Source organism: Leptosomus discolor, chromosome 5 (genome assembly GCF_034619465.1).
Source record: "Leptosomus discolor isolate bLepDis1 chromosome 5, bLepDis1.hap2, whole genome shotgun sequence".
NCBI lineage: Eukaryota > Metazoa > Chordata > Aves > Leptosomiformes > Leptosomidae > Leptosomus > Leptosomus discolor.
In genome coordinates this window covers 26,153,171-26,170,606 of record NC_141395.1, presented here as the reverse complement: position 1 = coordinate 26,170,606, position 17,436 = coordinate 26,153,171, and the positions used below count along the sequence as shown (strand labels likewise).

Below are 17,436 nucleotides of genomic sequence, written 5' to 3'. Positions count from 1 at the left end.
AATGTTTTATCTTTTCCTCACTTTTCAGACCCACCAGGTCCACCTGCAAATCCAAGAGTGACTGATACTACAAAGACAAGTGCATCTTTAGCCTGGGGCAAGCCTCACTATGATGGTGGCCTTGACATCACTGGCTATATAGTAGAGCATCAAAAGGAAGGAGAAGAAGAATGGGCAAAAGACACGACAGGGACTGCTTTAAGAATCACTCAGTTTGTTGTTGCTCATCTGCAGACAGGAGCCAAATACAATTTCAGAATCTCTGCCATGAATGCTGCAGGTGTCGGTGAACCAGCAATAGTTCCGAGTGTGGAAATCAAAGACCGGGAAGAGATTCCTGACTTTGAATTAGATGCTGACCTAAGAAGAACACTTGTTGTTAGAGCTGGATTAACTATTCGGATTTTTGTACCAATTAAAGGACGCCCAACTCCAGAAGTTACATGGACAAAAGATGATGTTTCACTCAAAGGACGTGCCAGTATTGAAAATACAGACTCTTTTACACTCTTGATTGTCACAGAGTGCACCAGATACGATGCAGGAAAATATGTAATGACTCTTGAAAATGCTGCTGGTAAGAAGACTGGCTTTGTAAATGTAAAAGTCTTGGATACACCAGGTCCACCAATAAACCTTAAGCCTAGAGAAATAACTAAAGACAGCATCACCCTCCAGTGGGATATGCCTTTGATAGATGGCGGTTCACGAATAACAAACTATATAGTTGAGAAACGTGAATCAACACGGAAAGCGTATTCAACAGTCACAACCAATTGCCAGAAGTGTTCCTTCAGGATTCCTAATTTGGCTGAGGGATGTGAATACTATTTCAGAGTGCTGGCTGAAAATGAGTATGGTATTGGTGAACCAGCTGAAACTGCAGAACCAGTAAGAGCTTCTGAGGCACCATCTCCACCTGAGAGCCTTAATATTATGGATGTAACACGGAATTCAGTTAGCCTGGCTTGGCCAAAACCAGAACATGATGGTGGCAGCAGGATCACTGGGTATGTAATTGAAGCACAGAGAAAAGGAACCAACCAGTGGGCCCACATCACCACTGTAAAAACACTGGACTGTGTAGTAAAGAATCTAACAGAAAATGAAGAGTATACTTTCCAGGTTATGGCAGTTAACAGCGCTGGAAGAAGCGCCCCAAGAGAAAGCAGACCAGTTATTATCAAGGAGCAAACGATGCTGCCAGAGTTTGACCTCCGTGGTATCTACCAGAAAACAGTCATTGCCAAAGCTGGTGACAATATCAAGATTGAAATCCCCGTGCTTGGTCGTCCAAGGCCTACTGTGACTTGGAAGAAAGAAGACCAGATACTTAAGCAAACACAAAGGGTAAATTATGAAAATACTGCAACTGCAACCATACTAACCATCAATGAATGTAAACGAAGTGATAGTGGTCAATATCCACTGACAGCTAAAAATATTGTTGGAGAAGTTAGTGAAGTAATCACAGTTCAGGTTCATGACGTACCTGGACCTCCTACTGGACCAATCAAATTTGATGAAATTTCATCTGACTTTCTAACATTTTCATGGGAGCCTCCTTTGAATGATGGTGGTGTACCAATAAGTAACTATGTTGTAGAAATGCGTCAAACTGACAGTACGACATGGACTGAATTGGCAACCACAGTGATACGTACTACATTTAAAGCCATTCGTCTTACTACTGGAGTTGAGTATCAGTTCCGTGTTAAAGCTCAAAACAGATATGGAATTGGTCCAGCCATTACTTCGGAGTCTGTAGTTGCCAACTACCCATTTAAGGTACCTGGGCCTCCTGGCACGCCTCAGGTGATTGCAGTCACCAAAGAAACCATGACCATCAGCTGGAATGAGCCAGTTACTGATGGCGGAAGCCCGATTCTGGGATATCATGTTGAAAGAAAAGAACGAAATAGCATTACTTGGCAGACTGTGAGTAAAATGCTGGTATCAGGCAATATCTTTAAATCAACTGGACTTACTGATGGCATTGCATATGAATTCCGTGTTATAGCAGAAAATCTGGCTGGAAAGAGTAAGCCAAGCAAGCCATCTGAGCCTGTGTTTGCCCTAGACCCAATAGATCCACCTGGTAAGCCTATACCTCTGAACATCACAAGACATGCGGTTACACTGAAGTGGACTAAACCAGAATATAATGGAGGTTTTAAGATAACTGGCTACACCGTTGAAAAAAGAGACCTTCCTAACGGCCGTTGGCTGAAGGCTAATTTCAGCAATATACTAGAGACTGAATTCACTGTAAGCGGTTTGACAGAAGATGCTGCCTATGAATTCCGTGTGATTGCTAGGAATGCTGGTGGGGCTGTTAGTCAGCCCTCTGAGCCATCAGATGCAATAACTTGTAGAGATGACATTGAAGCACCAAAGATAAGGGTGGATGCTAAATACAAAGACACCTTAGTGCTGAAAGCAGGTGAAGTTTTCAGACTTGAGGCTGATGTTTCAGGTCGCCCTCCACCAACTATGACATGGACAAAAGGAGAAAAAGAACTTGAAGACACAGCAAAATTAGAAATAAAAATTGTAGATTTCTCTACTGTTCTTAACAACAAAGATTCTTCAAGAAGAGATGGTGGTGCCTATACACTTACTGCAACAAATCCTGGTGGCTTTGCCAAGCATATCTTCAATGTTAAAGTTCTTGATCGACCTGGTCCCCCAGAAGGGCCTTTGGTTGTGTCTGAAGTCACTGCAGAAAAATGTGTACTGTCATGGCTACCTCCACTGGATGATGGAGGAGCAAAGATTGACCATTATGTGGTTGAAAAACGTGAAACCAGTAGATTGGCATGGACAGCTGTAGCCACAGAAGTTCCATTAACTAAGCTAAAGGTTACTAAGCTGTTGAAGGGCAATGAGTATGTGTTCCGTGTTATGGCTGTTAACAAATATGGAGTTGGTGAGCCTCTAGAATCAGAGCCCATTCTTGCAGTAAATCCATATGTGCCACCTGATCCACCTAAAACACCTGAAGTTACAGCAATTACCAAAGATTCTATGGTTGTCTGTTGGGGTCATCCTGATTCTGATGGTGGGAGCCCAATAACTAACTATATTGTGGAACGTCGAGACAGGACTGGTCTACGGTGGGTGAAATGTAACAAACGGGTTGTTACTGACTTACGTTACAAAGTGTCTGGACTGACAGAAGGCCACGAATATGAATACAGAGTCATGGCTGAAAATGCTGCTGGAATCAGTGAGCCAAGCCCAACCAGTCCATTCTATAAAGCTTGTGATACTGTATTTAAGCCTGGTCCCCCAGGTAATCCTCGGGTTTTGGATAGCAGCAAGTCTTCAATTACAATAGCATGGAACAAACCAATATACGATGGTGGTTCAGAGATCACAGGCTACATGGTTGAGATCGCACTACCTGAAGAAGATGAGTGGAAGATCGTAACTCCACCAGTAGGTCTAAAGGCCACTTCTTTTACAATCACTGACCTGAAAGAAAATCAAGAGTATAAAATACGGATATATGCTATGAACTCTGAAGGTCTTGGAGAACCTGCTCTTGTTCCTGGGACTCCAAAAGCTGAAGAAAGAATGCTACCTCCAGAGATAGAACTTGATGCAGAACTACGTAAAGTTGTCATTATTAGAGCCTGCTGTACTCTAAGGCTCTTTGTCCCAATTAAAGGAAGACCAGCACCTGAAGTGAAATGGACAAGAGAACATGGGGAATCTTTGGATAGAGCAAGCATTGAATCAACGAGCTCTTATACTCTACTTATTGTTGAAAACGTGAATAGATTCGATAGTGGCAAATACATACTGACAATTGAAAACAGTTCAGGTAGTAAGTCTGCATTTGTGAACGTCAGAGTTCTTGATACCCCTGGGGCACCTCAAGATTTGAAAATAAAAGAAGTTACAAAATCATCAGTTACACTCACATGGGAGCCTCCTCTCATAGATGGTGGCTCTAAAATAAAAAATTACATTGTTGAAAAGCGTGAATCAACAAGAAAAGCTTATTCAACTGTTAATGCAAATTGCCACAAGACCAGCTGGAAAGTCGATTCACTGCAAGAAGGCTGCAGCTACTACTTCAGAGTCCTAGCTGAAAATGAGTATGGAATAGGCCTTCCAGTTGAAACTTCAGAATCTGTGAAAGCATCAGAAAGACCACTTCCACCAGGGAAAATAACTTTGTTGGATGTGACAAGAAATAGTGTGTCCTTATCTTGGGAAAAACCCGAACATGATGGTGGTAGCAGAATTCTGGGCTACATTGTAGAAATGCAAAGCAAAGGCAGTGAAAAGTGGTCAACTTGTGCTACAGTAAAAGTTACTGAAGCCACTATCACAGGATTGATCCAGGGTGAAGAATACACCTTCCGTGTCTCAGCTCAGAATGAGAAAGGTATCAGTGATCCTCGTCAGCTGGCTATACCAGTTGTTGCAAAAGATCTTGTGATTCCACCAGCTTTCAAATTACTATTTACCACTTTCAGTGTTCTAGCAGGAGAGGACTTGAAGGTCGATGTTCCTTTTGTTGGTCGACCCAAACCAGAAGTGTTTTGGCATAAAGACAGTGTGGCATTGAAACAGACTACAAGAGTAAACGCAGAAAGTTCAGAAAATAACACAGTGTTAACAATAAAAGAAGCATGCAAAGAAGATGTAGGGACGTATTTAGTTAAACTTACAAACTCTGCAGGTGAAGCAACTGAGACCCTAAATATTGTTGTCCTTGACAAACCAGGACCTCCAACTGGACCAGTAAAAGTAGACGAAGTAACAGCAGATAGTATAACCATTTCCTGGGAACCACCCAAGTATGATGGTGGTAGCTCTATCAATAATTATATTGTAGAAAAAAGAGACACTTCCACCACCACTTGGCAGATTGTGTCAGCTACAGTTGCAAGAACAACTATAAAAGCGTGTCGATTAAAGACTGGATGTGAATATCAGTTCAGAATCGCAGCTGAGAACAGATATGGGAAGAGTACCTATCTCACTTCAGGGCCAATCATAGCCCAATACCCATTTAAAGTTCCCGGCCCACCTGGAACACCTTTTGTAACAAATGTCTCAAAAGACAGCATGGTGGTGCAATGGAATGAACCAGTCAATGATGGTGGTAGCAAGATCATTGGGTATCACTTAGAGCGCAAAGAAAGAAACAGCATTCTGTGGACTAAACTGAATAAAACATCTATTCCAGATACCAAATTTAAGACAACTGGCCTTGAGGAAGGTCTTGAATATGAGTTCAGAGTTTATGCAGAAAACATAGTGGGCATTGGAAAGGCAAGTAGAGCATCTGAATGCTATCCTGCACATGACCCATGTGACCCTCCAGGTCGTCCAGAACCTATAATTGTCACAAGAAGCTCGGTAACACTTCAGTGGAAGAAACCTGTATATGATGGTGGAAGTAAGATCACAGGCTATGTTGTTGAAAAGAAGGAGCTACCTGATGGTCGTTGGATGAAAGCAAGCTTTACAAATGTCATTGATACCCAATTTGAAGTAACTGGCCTAGTTGAAAACCAGAGGTATGAGTTCCGTGTTATTGCACGAAATGCTGCAGGTGTTTTCAGTGAACCATCTGAGAGTTCGGGGGCAATTACAGCAAGAGATGAAGTAGAACCACCTCATATAAGTATGGATCCAAAATACAAAGACACTATTGTAGTGCATGCTGGTGAGTCATTCAAGATTGATGCTGATGTTCATGGCAAACCAATACCTTCCATCCAGTGGTTAAAAGCCGATCACGAGCTGACAAATACCGCTCGTATGGAAATAAAAACTACCGATTTTGCAACAAGCCTAAGTGTGAAGGAAGCCATTCGGGTTGACAGTGGTCAGTATGTACTACTGGCAAAGAACGTTGCAGGTGAGAAGAAAGTTCCTGTTAATGTCAAAGTTCTTGATAGACCTGGACCACCAGAAGGACCTGTTGAGTTTACAGGTGTTACTGCTGAAAAATGCATGCTGTCATGGAAACCTCCGCTACAAGATGGTGGCAGCGATATTTCACATTACATTGTAGAAAAAAGGGAAACCAGTCGCTTGGTGTGGACAATCATAGATTCAAATGTGCAAACCCTAAATTGCAAAGTCACGAAACTTTTAGAAGGAAATGAATATGTCTTCCGCATCATGGCAGTAAATAAATACGGTGTTGGTGAACCTCTTGAGTCTGAACCAGTACTCGCAAAGAACCCATTTGTAGTGCCACTTCCACCGAAGGCACCAGAAGTCACAGCCATTACCAAGGATTCTATGATAGTCGTATGGGAAAGGCCAGCCTCAGATGGCGGTAGTGAAATCCTAGGCTATGTTCTTGAAAAACGAGATAAGGAAGGTATTCGCTGGACAAGGTGTAACAAACACCTGATAAGTGAACTGCGATACAGAGTGACTGGGCTTATAGAAAATCATGATTATGAGTACAGAGTTTCAGCTGAAAATGCTGCTGGTCTTAGTGAACCAAGCCCACCTTCCACTTACTACAAAGCATGTGATCCTATTTACAAGCCAGGTCCACCTAATAACCCTAAAGTTGTGGATGTTACAAGATCTTCAGTTTTCCTTTCATGGGGTAAACCTATCTATGATGGTGGCTCTGAAATTCAGGGATACATTGTGGAAAAATGTGATGTAAGCAACAATGAATGGGCAATTTGTACCCCTCCAACTGGAATTAAGAATACTCACATGGAAGTAGAAAAATTAGTGGAAAAACATGAATACAAATTCCGCATATGTGCAGTTAATAAAGCAGGAGTTGGAGAGCATGCAGATGTTCCTGGGTCTGTTATCGTGGAAGAAAAGATGGAGGCACCAGACCTTGACCTTGACATGGAATTAAGAAAGATTGTAAATGTGAGGGCAGGAGGTTCCTTAAGGCTGTTTGTTCCCATCAGAGGTCGTCCAACACCTGAAGTAAAATGGGGTAAAATGGATGGTGAGATCAGAGAGGCAGCTATTATTGATACCACTAGCAGCTTTACTTCCCTTGTTCTAGACAATGTTAACAGATTTGATACTGGAAAGTATACTCTGACTTTAGAAAACAGCAGTGGAACAAAGTCTGCCTTTGTAAGTGTAAGAGTACTGGATACTCCAAGTGCACCTGTTAATTTAAAAATCAGAGAGATCACTAAAGACTCTGTTTCACTTTCATGGGAGCCGCCTCTCTTGGATGGTGGAGCAAAAATAAAGAATTACATTATTGAAAAGCGTGAAGCAACAAGAAAGGCATATGCAGCTGTTGTAACAAACTGTCACAAGTCTTCCTGGAAAGTGGATCAACTTCAGGAGGGCTGCTATTACTTCTTTAGGATCTCTGCTGAGAATGAATATGGAATTGGCCTCCCTGCAGAAACCAGTGACCCAATTAAAGTTGCTGAAGTTCCACAGCCTCCTGGGAAAATAACAGTGGATGATGTCACGAGAAACAGTGTCTCGCTAAGCTGGGCAAAACCTGAACATGATGGTGGCAGCAAAATCACCCAATACATTGTTGAAATGCAAGCAAAGGGTAGTGAGAAGTGGTCGGAGTGTGCTCGTGTGAAAACACTTGAAGCAGTTATTACTAACCTAACTCAAGGGGAAGAATATCTTTTTAGAGTAATGGCTGTAAATGAAAAGGGTAAGAGTGATCCTAGAGCACTTGCAGTTCCAATAGTTGCCAAAGACCTGGTGATTGAACCTGATGTAAGACCTCCTTTTCACAGTTATAGCATCCAAGTGGGACAAGATCTGAAAGTGGAGGTACCAATTGCAGGTCGACCTAAACCAACAGTTACGTGGGTAAAAGATGGCCAGCCATTAAGGCAGACAACAAGAGTCAATGTTAGCGATTTGACTGATCTCACTATATTGAATATTAAAGAAACTAGCAAAGAGGACAGTGGCACATATGAAATCACTGTGGCTAATGTTGTTGGGCAAAAGTCTGCCTCTGTTGAAATTATAACTCTAGACAAACCTGACCCTCCAGTAGGACCTGTGAAGTTTGATGAAATAAGTGCAGAAAGTATTACCCTGTCATGGAATCCATCAGCATACACAGGCGGCTGCCAAATCACCAACTATGTTGTTCACAAGAGAGATACAACCACCACTGTATGGGAAACAGTTTCAGCTACTGTTGCAAGAACTACACTAAAGGTGACTAAATTGAAAACTGGTTCAGAATACCAGTTCAGAATATTTGCTGAGAACAGGTATGGGCAGAGCTTTGCCTTGGAATCTGCACCAGTTGTAGCACAGTACCCCTACAAAGAACCAGGACCTCCTGGCACACCATCTGTGACAACAGTTACAAAAGATTCTATGGTCGTACAGTGGCACGAACCAATAAATGATGGTGGCAGTAGAGTGCTGGGCTACCATCTTGAGAGAAAGGAGAAAAACAGCATTTTATGGGCTAAAGTGAACAAGACAATTATTCAGGACACAAGTTTTAAGACAACTAACCTTGAAGAAGGAATTGAATATGAGTTTCGAGTTTCTGCAGAAAATATTGTTGGTGTAGGCAAAACAAGTAAAGTTTCTGAGTGCTATGTAGCTCGTGACCCATGTGATCCTCCAGGTCGCCCAGAAGCTATAATAATAAAAAGAAGCTCTATTACTCTACAGTGGACCAAACCAGAATATGACGGTGGAAGTAAGATTACTGGTTATATTGTAGAGAAACGTGACTTACCAGATGGTCGCTGGATGAAAGCTAGCTTCACAAATATCATTGAAACTCAGTTCACTGTAACAGGGCTTACTGAAGACCAAAGATACGAATTTAGAGTAATTGCAAAAAACGCTGCAGGTGCAATAAGTAAACCTTCTGACAGTACAGGACCAATAACAGCAAGGGATGAAGTTGAACTTCCACGAATTTCAATGGATCCGAAGTATAAAGACACAATTGTTGTAAATGCTGGTGAAACATTCAGACTTGAGGCTGATGTTCATGGAAAGCCACTACCAACCATTAAGTGGTACAAAGGAGATAAAGAGCTTGAGGAAACTGCTAGATATGAAATAAAGAACACAGATTTCAGTGCATTAATAATTGTAAAAGATGCTATTAGAGTCGATGGTGGACAGTACATTTTAGAAGCCTCTAATGTTGCAGGAACAAAGACAGTACCAGTAAACGTAAAAGTCCTGGACAGGCCAGGACCGCCAGAGGGCCCTGTCCAAGTGACAGGAGTTACAGCTGAAAAATGTTCATTGGCATGGGCTCCTCCTCTTCATGATGGTGGCAGTGATATTTCTCATTACATTGTAGAGAAGAGAGAAACCAGCCGCCTAGCATGGACTGTTGTTTCTTCAGAGGTTTTACCTACAATGCTGAAAGTTACAAAACTCTTGGAAGGAAATGAGTATGTTTTCCGTATTATGGCAGTTAACAAATATGGGGTTGGTGAGCCATTAGAATCTGTGCCAGTAATGATGAAAAATCCATTTGTAGTTCCTGGACCACCAAAGGCCTTGGAAATTACCAACGTCACAAAGGATTCTATGACTGTCTGCTGGAGCCGGCCAGATAGTGATGGAGGTAGTGAAATCGTAGGTTACATTGTAGAAAAGAGAGACCGAGCAGGCATCAGATGGATAAAATGCAATAAACGTCGAATTACAGATTTGCGATTAAGAGTTACAGGATTAACAGAGGATCATGAGTATGAATTCAGAGTTTCTGCTGAAAATGCTGCTGGAGTGGGCGAACCAAGCCAAGTTTCTCCTTACTTTAAAGCTTGTGACCCCATGTTCAAGCCTGGCCCACCTACAAATGCCCATGTTGTGGACACCACCAAAAGTTCACTTACACTTGGTTGGAGTAAACCTATTTATGATGGTGGTTGTGAAATTCAGGGATATCTTGTAGAAATCTGTAAAGCAGATGAAGATGAATGGTCACTTGTTACTCCACAGACAGGTGTACGTGCCACTCGATTTGAAATCAAAAAGCTTACTGAACATCAAGAATACAAACTGCGAGTGTGTGCCCTCAACAAGATTGGTGTAGGAGAGGCTGCATCAGTTCCTGGTACTATCAAACCAGAAGACAAACTTGAAGCTCCAGAACTTGATATTGATTCAGAGCTAAGGAAAGGGATAGTGGTTAGAGCTGGAGGGTCTGCTAGGATTCACATACCATTCAGGGGACGACCAACACCTGACATCATGTGGTCTCGAGAAGAAGGTGAATTCACAGAAAAAGTTCAGATTGATAAAGGCATAAACTACACACAACTTTCAATTGATAACTGCGATAGAAATGATGCTGGAAAGTACATTCTTAAGTTGGAGAACAGCAGCGGATCTAAATCTGCATTTGTTACAGTAAAAGTCTTGGACACACCAGGACCACCACAAAACTTAGTGGTAAAGGATATAAGAAAGGATTCTGCTGTATTATCTTGGGAACCCCCCATTATCGATGGTGGTGCAAAGGTAAAGAACTATGTAATAGACAAGCGTGAGTCCACAAGGAAGGCATTTGCAAATGTAAATGCTAAATGTGGCAAGACAAGTTTTAAAGTTGAAAATCTTACAGAAGGAGCAATTTATTACTTCAGAGTTATGGCTGAAAATGAATTTGGAATTGGTGTTCCATCAGAAACCACAGATTCTGTTAAAGCCTCAGAGCCACCTCTGCCTCCTGGAAAAGTAACACTCACTGATGTGACTCAGAGAAGTGCATCACTTACATGGGAAAAACCTGAACATGATGGAGGGAGCAGAATTTTGGGATACATTGTTGAAATGCTGCCCAAAGGAACAGAAAAATGGAGTGTTGTTAGTGAGACCAAAACATGCAATGCAGTTGTGTCTGGTTTGAGTCCGGGACAGGAATATCAATTTCGTGTGATTGCCTACAACGAAAAAGGCAAAAGTGATCCCAGAGCACTTGGAATTCCTGTGATAGCTAAAGACTTGACAATTGAGCCAAGTTTCAAACTGATGTTTAATACCTACAGTGTACAGGCTGGAGAAGATCTGAAGGTAGAAGTACCATTTATAGGTAGACCCAAACCTACTATTACCTGGACAAAAGATGAGCAGCCACTGAAACAGACAACCCGACTACATATTCAGGATACATCGACATCAACTATCTTACACATTAAAGAAAGCAACAAGGAAGACTTCGGTAAATATACAGTAACAGCAACAAACACAGCAGGTACAGCAACAGAGCACCTGAGCATAATTGTACTGGAAAAGCCTGGCCCACCACGAGGACCTGTCCGCTTTGACGAAGTTAGTGCAGACTTTGTTGTATTATCATGGGATCCACCTGACTATACAGGTGGCTGTCAGATAAGCAACTACATAGTAGAAAAGCGTGACACAAGCACTACCACGTGGAGCATTGTGTCAGCAACTGTTGCAAGAACAACTATCAAAGCAACAAAGCTTAAAACAGGTTCTGAATACCAGTTCAGGATTTCTGCTGAAAATAGATATGGGAAGAGCTCTCCTTTGGATTCTAAACCAGTTGTTGTGCAATATCCCTACAAGGTGCCCGGGCCACCTGGAACCCCATTTGTTACAGCAGCTTCCAAGGACCATATGATTGTACAATGGCATGAACCAGTTAATGATGGAGGAAGCAAAGTTCTTGGCTATCACCTTGAACGTAAAGATAAGAACAGCATTCTTTGGACAAAACAGAACAAATCACTCATTACAGACACCAAATATAAAACAGATGGCCTTGAAGAAGGTCTCGAATACGAGTTCAGAGTTTCTGCTGAAAACATTGTTGGCATTGGCAAAGTCAGCAAAGTATCAGAATTGTATGTTGCCCGAGATCCTTGTGACCCACCTGGCCGCCCAGAGGCCATTGTTGTTACAAGAAATAATATCACACTGAAGTGGAAAAAACCAGAATATGATGGTGGAAGCAAAATAACTGGATACATTGTAGAAAAGAAGGAACTACCAGATGGTCGCTGGATGAAAGCCAGCTTTACAAATGTGTTGGAAACAGAATTTACAGTCAGTGGTCTTGTTGAAGACCAACGATATGAATTTAGAGTAATTGCAAGAAATGCAGCAGGTTGCTTGAGTGAACCATCTGAAAGTACAGGGCCCATTACTGCCAGAGATGAAATTGAAGGACCAGGGGCTTCACTGGATCCTAAATACAAAGATGTCATTGTTGTTCATGCTGGAGAGACCTTTGTTCTTGAAGCTGATATCCACGGCAAACCTATTCCTGACATTACATGGTCAAAAGATGGTAAAGACCTTGAAGAAGCAACCGCAAGAATGGAAATTAAATCTACCATTCAGAAAACAGTTCTGACTGTCAAAGACTGTATAAGAGTAGATGGAGGTCAATATACTCTTAACCTCAGAAATGTTGGTGGCACAAAATCTATACCAATCACAGTAAAAGTGCTTGACAGGCCAGGACCTCCAGAAGGACCTTTGAAGGTTACAGGTGTCACTGCAGAAAAATGCTACTTGGCATGGGCTCCACCTTTACATGACGGTGGTTCTAGTATCTCGCATTATATCATTGAGAAGAGAGAGACAAGCAGGCTTTCATGGACACAAGTAGCCACAGACGTGCAGGCTCTTAACCACAAAGTAACCAGACTCCTTGCTGGCAATGAGTACATTTTCCGTATAATGGCAGTGAACAAATATGGAACTGGAGAACCCTTGGAATCTGAGCCAATTGTGGCTTGCAATCCATACAAACCGCCTGGTCCTCCTTCAACACCTGAAGTTTCAGCAATCACAAAAGATTCTATGGTGGTAACATGGGGTCGCCCAGAAGACAATGGGGGAGCTGAAATTGAAGGTTACTTACTTGAAAAACGAGACAAAGATGGTATCCGGTGGACCAAATGCAATAAAAAAAGGCTGACAGACTTGCGATTCAGAGTAACAGGTCTCACCGATGGGCATTTCTATGAATTTAGAGTTTCTGCTGAAAATGCTGCAGGGCTAGGGGAACCCAGTGAGCCATCCATTTTCTATCGTGCTTGTGATGTATTATATCCACCAGGTCCACCAAGCAATCCAAAGGTTACAGACACTTCCAGATCATCAGTTTCCCTCACTTGGAGTAAGCCCATTTATGATGGTGGTGCTCCAGTTAAGGGATATGTAGTAGAAGTAAAAGATGCTGCTGCTGATGAATGGACTACCTGCACACCACCAACAGGCCTACAAGCAAAACAGTTCACCGTAACAAAACTTAAAGAGAACCAAGAGTATAACTTCCGCATCTGTGCCATCAACTCAGAAGGAGTAGGAGAACCTGCTACTATACCTGGTACAGTCATAGCAGCAGACAAGATTGAACCTCCTGAAATTGAACTTGATGCAGATCTCAGAAAAATAGTCACTGTACGTGCTAGTGGTACATTACGCCTGTTTGTCACCATCAAAGGAAGACCAGAACCTGAAGTTAAATGGGAGAAATCAGAAGGAACAATTAGCGAGCGAGCTCAGATTGAAGTCACCAGTTCTTATACAATGCTGGTCATTGACAACGTGAATAGGTTTGATAGTGGTAGATACAATCTTACTTTAGAGAACAACAGTGGCAAAAAATCAGCTTTCGTTAATGTTAGAGTGCTTGATACACCTAGTGCACCTATAAACCTGACAATCAGAGAAGTGAAGAAAGATTTTGTAATATTAGCCTGGGAACCACCACTTATTGATGGTGGAGCTAAAATTACCAACTACGTAGTTGAAAAGAGAGAATCCACAAGAAAGGCATATGCCACAATTACAAACAACTGCACCAAGAATTCCTTCAAAATTACTCAGCTACAAGAAGGATGTAGTTATTACTTCCGTGTTCTAGCTGTAAATGAATATGGGGTTGGCTTACCAGCAGAAACACCTGACCCAATTAAGGTTTCTGAACCACCTTCTCCACCTGCAAAGGTCGTTCTTGTTGATGTGACTCGCAACTCTGCTTCAATTAAATGGGAAAAGCCAGAGAGTGATGGTGGCAGTAAAATTACTGGTTATATAGTAGAAATGCAAACTAAAGGAAGTATAAAATGGAGTGCATGTACACAGGTGAAAACATTAGAAGCAACAATAACAGGTTTAAGTATGGGAGAAGAGTACAGCTTCAGAGTGATTGCCGTTAATGAAAAAGGAAAAAGTGATCCAAGAGAACTTGGTGTCCCAGTCATTGCAAAAGATATTGAAATCCAGCCATCTGCTGAGCTCCTTTTCAACACATTCACTGTGAAAGCTGGAGATGATCTCAAGATTGATGTGCCATTCAGAGGGCGACCTCTTCCAATCATTAGCTGGAAGAAGGATGGGAATCCCTTGAAAGAGACAACCAGGGTAAATGTTCAGACATCAAAGACTTCAACTTCACTGTCCATCAAGGAAGCTTCAAATGAAGATTTGGGACATTATGAATTACATCTTTCAAATACTGCCGGATCAACAACAGCTTCTTTAACTGTAATTGTCCTTGACAGGCCAGGACCACCAATTGATGTGCATATTGATGAAGTTAGTGCTGACAGTGTAACTCTGTCTTGGAAACCTCCAGCATATGATGGTGGGTGCCATATTAGCAATTACATTGTGGAGAAGCGAGAAACTACCACAACAACGTGGGATGTAGTATCTGCAGCAGTTGCAAGAACATCACTTAAAGTATCTCGACTCACCACTGGTTCTGAATATCAGTTCCGTGTTTGTGCAGAAAACCGCTATGGGAAAAGCTCTTACACTAATTCTCCTTCTGTTGTGGCAGAGTATCCATTTAAGCCTCCTGGACCGCCTGGAACTCCTCATGTGGCACATGCAACTAAAGCTTTCATGATTGTAACTTGGCAAGTACCAGTTAATGATGGCGGTAGCAGAGTCCTAGGATATCACTTGGAGTGTAAAGAAAGAAGCAGCATTCTTTGGACAAAAGTCAACAAGAGCCTTATACCTGATACACAAATGAAAGTTACAGGTCTTGATGAAGGACTGTTGTATGAATACCGTGTGTATGCTGAAAACATTGCTGGAATAGGTAAATGCAGTAAATCATGTGAACCAGTTGCCGCAAGAGATCCATGTGATCCTCCTGGTCAACCAGAAGTAACTAATATTACAAGAACTTGTGTCTCACTGAAATGGACTAAACCAGAATATGATGGTGGAGCTAAAGTAACAGGATATATTATTGAACGCAGAGAGATACCAGATGGTCGTTGGCTAAAGTGTAATTTTACTAATGTGCAAGAAACATACTTTGACGTAGGTGGACTTACAGAAGACCAGCGATACGAATTCCGTGTGATTGCGAAGAACGCTGCTGGACTCTTCAGTCAGCCATCTGAATCAACTGGACCTGTGACTGTAAAAGATGATGTAGAGGCTCCAAGAATTATGATGGATGCCAAATTCAGGGATGTTGTAGTTGTAAAAGCTGGAGAAGTGTTTAAAGTCAATGCTGATATTGCAGGAAGGCCAATACCAGTGATTTCGTGGACAAAGGATGGCAAGGAGCTTGAAGGGAAAGCTAGAGTTGAAATAGCCTCAACAGATCACACTACTGCAATAACTATTAAGGACTGTATCCGAGGTGATTCAGGACAGTATGTACTAACATTACAAAATGTTGCAGGAACAAGATCCTTGGCAATTAATTGCAAAGTACTTGATAGACCTGGCCCACCTGCAGGCCCACTAGAAATAAATGGTCTTACTGCTGAAAAGTGCCATTTGTCATGGGGACCCCCTCAAGAAAATGGTGGTGCAGATATTGATTATTATATTGTAGAAAAACGTGAGACCAGCAGAATTGCATGGACACTTTGTGAAGGAGAGCTTAGAACAACATCCTGTAAAGTGACAAAACTACTGAAGGGTAATGAGTATATTTTCAGAGTGATGGGAGTTAACAAATATGGCACTGGTGAGCCTCTAGAAAGTGTTGCTGTCAAAGCACTAGACCCGTTTACAGTTCCAAGTCCACCCACATCTTTAGAGATCACCAGTGTGAGCAAAGATTCAATAACTCTGTGCTGGGCAAGACCGGAGACTGATGGAGGCAATGAGATCTCAGGCTATGTAATTGAAAGGCGTGAGAAAACTAGCCTAAGATGGATTCGTGTAAACAAAAAGCCAGTTTATGATTTAAGAGTGAAGTCATCTGGTCTTCGTGAAGGATGTGAATATGAATTCCGGGTTTATGCAGAAAACGCTGCTGGCCTCAGTCTTCCAAGTGAAACCACACCTTTGACACGGGCAGAAGATCCAGTCTTCTTGCCATCTCCTCCACCTAAACCTAAGATTATGGATTCTACAAGGTCAAATATCACAATTGGGTGGACAAAGCCACTGTTTGATGGAGGTGCTCTGGTAACAGGATACACAGTTGAATACAAGAAAACTGATGAAACTGACTGGACAACTGCTATTCAGAACTTAAGAGGCACAGAGTACACCATAACTGGATTAGTATCAGGCTCTGAGTATGTCTTTAGAGTGAAATCCATTAACAAAATTGGTGTCAGTGAACCAAGTGATATCTCAGAACCTCAGGTGGTGAAAGAAAGAGAAGAAGAACCTGCCTTTGATATTGACAGTGAAATGCGGAAGACTTTAATTGTAAAGGCTGGTGGATCATTCACAATGACTGTTCCTTTCAAAGGCAAACCGGTCCCAAATGTAACGTGGAACAAAGCAGACACTGATCTCCGTACACGAGCAAGCATTGATACTTCAGATAATTGCACATCTCTTACTATTGAAAAAGCAACAAGAAACGATTCTGGAAAATACACATTAACACTGCAAAACATCCTGAACACTGCTACCTTGACTTTAATTGTCAAAGTTCTTGATACTCCTGGCCCACCATCTAATATTACAGCAAAAGACATAACTAAAGAATCTGCTGTGGTATCCTGGGACGTTCCTGAAAATGATGGTGGAGCACCTGTAAAGAACTATGTTATTGAAAAACGAGAAGCTAGCAAGAAGGCGTGGGTCACAGTGACAAACAATTGTCATCGCCTGTCCTACAAAGTGACTGGCTTGCAAGAAGGTGCCATTTACTATTTCCGGGTTTCTGGAGAAAATGAATATGGTGTTGGAGTCCCTTCTGAGACCAAAGAGGGAACAAAAATAACAGGTGTGTTTTACTAAGAAAAATATTCATATTTAAATGTTAATATTTAAAATAATATCTGTTTTTAAATGTTTATTTCAAAATAATATAAAAAGTGCTAAATCTGTTTACATTAAAAAAGATGATTTTGTGGTAGGTATGTCTGTGATTTTATAAACTAAAAAGAACTAAGTAATAGCCTGCGTCTTAAATTTTACTTGCATTACTTAAAATATTTCTAATACACAAATTCATTTAAAAACAGATTTTCTCAATCCAGATGGCATTCCTGGGTAATTGCTGATATAAAAAGTAAATACTTGCTA

General features: G+C 41.6%; 1 protein-coding gene across 1 annotated transcript in view; it reads left to right on the top strand.

Annotated features, from left to right (window-relative positions):
* The window catches only part of TTN (titin), a 236,887-nt gene that overhangs the window by 192,571 nt on the left and 26,880 nt on the right, over positions 1 to 17,436 (top strand). The window contains exon 280 of the mRNA XM_086465971.1: positions 29 to 17,134. Within this exon, the coding sequence (XP_086322097.1) occupies positions 29 to 17,134 (17,106 nt within the window). The remainder of the gene's footprint in view (positions 1 to 28; positions 17,135 to 17,436) is intronic.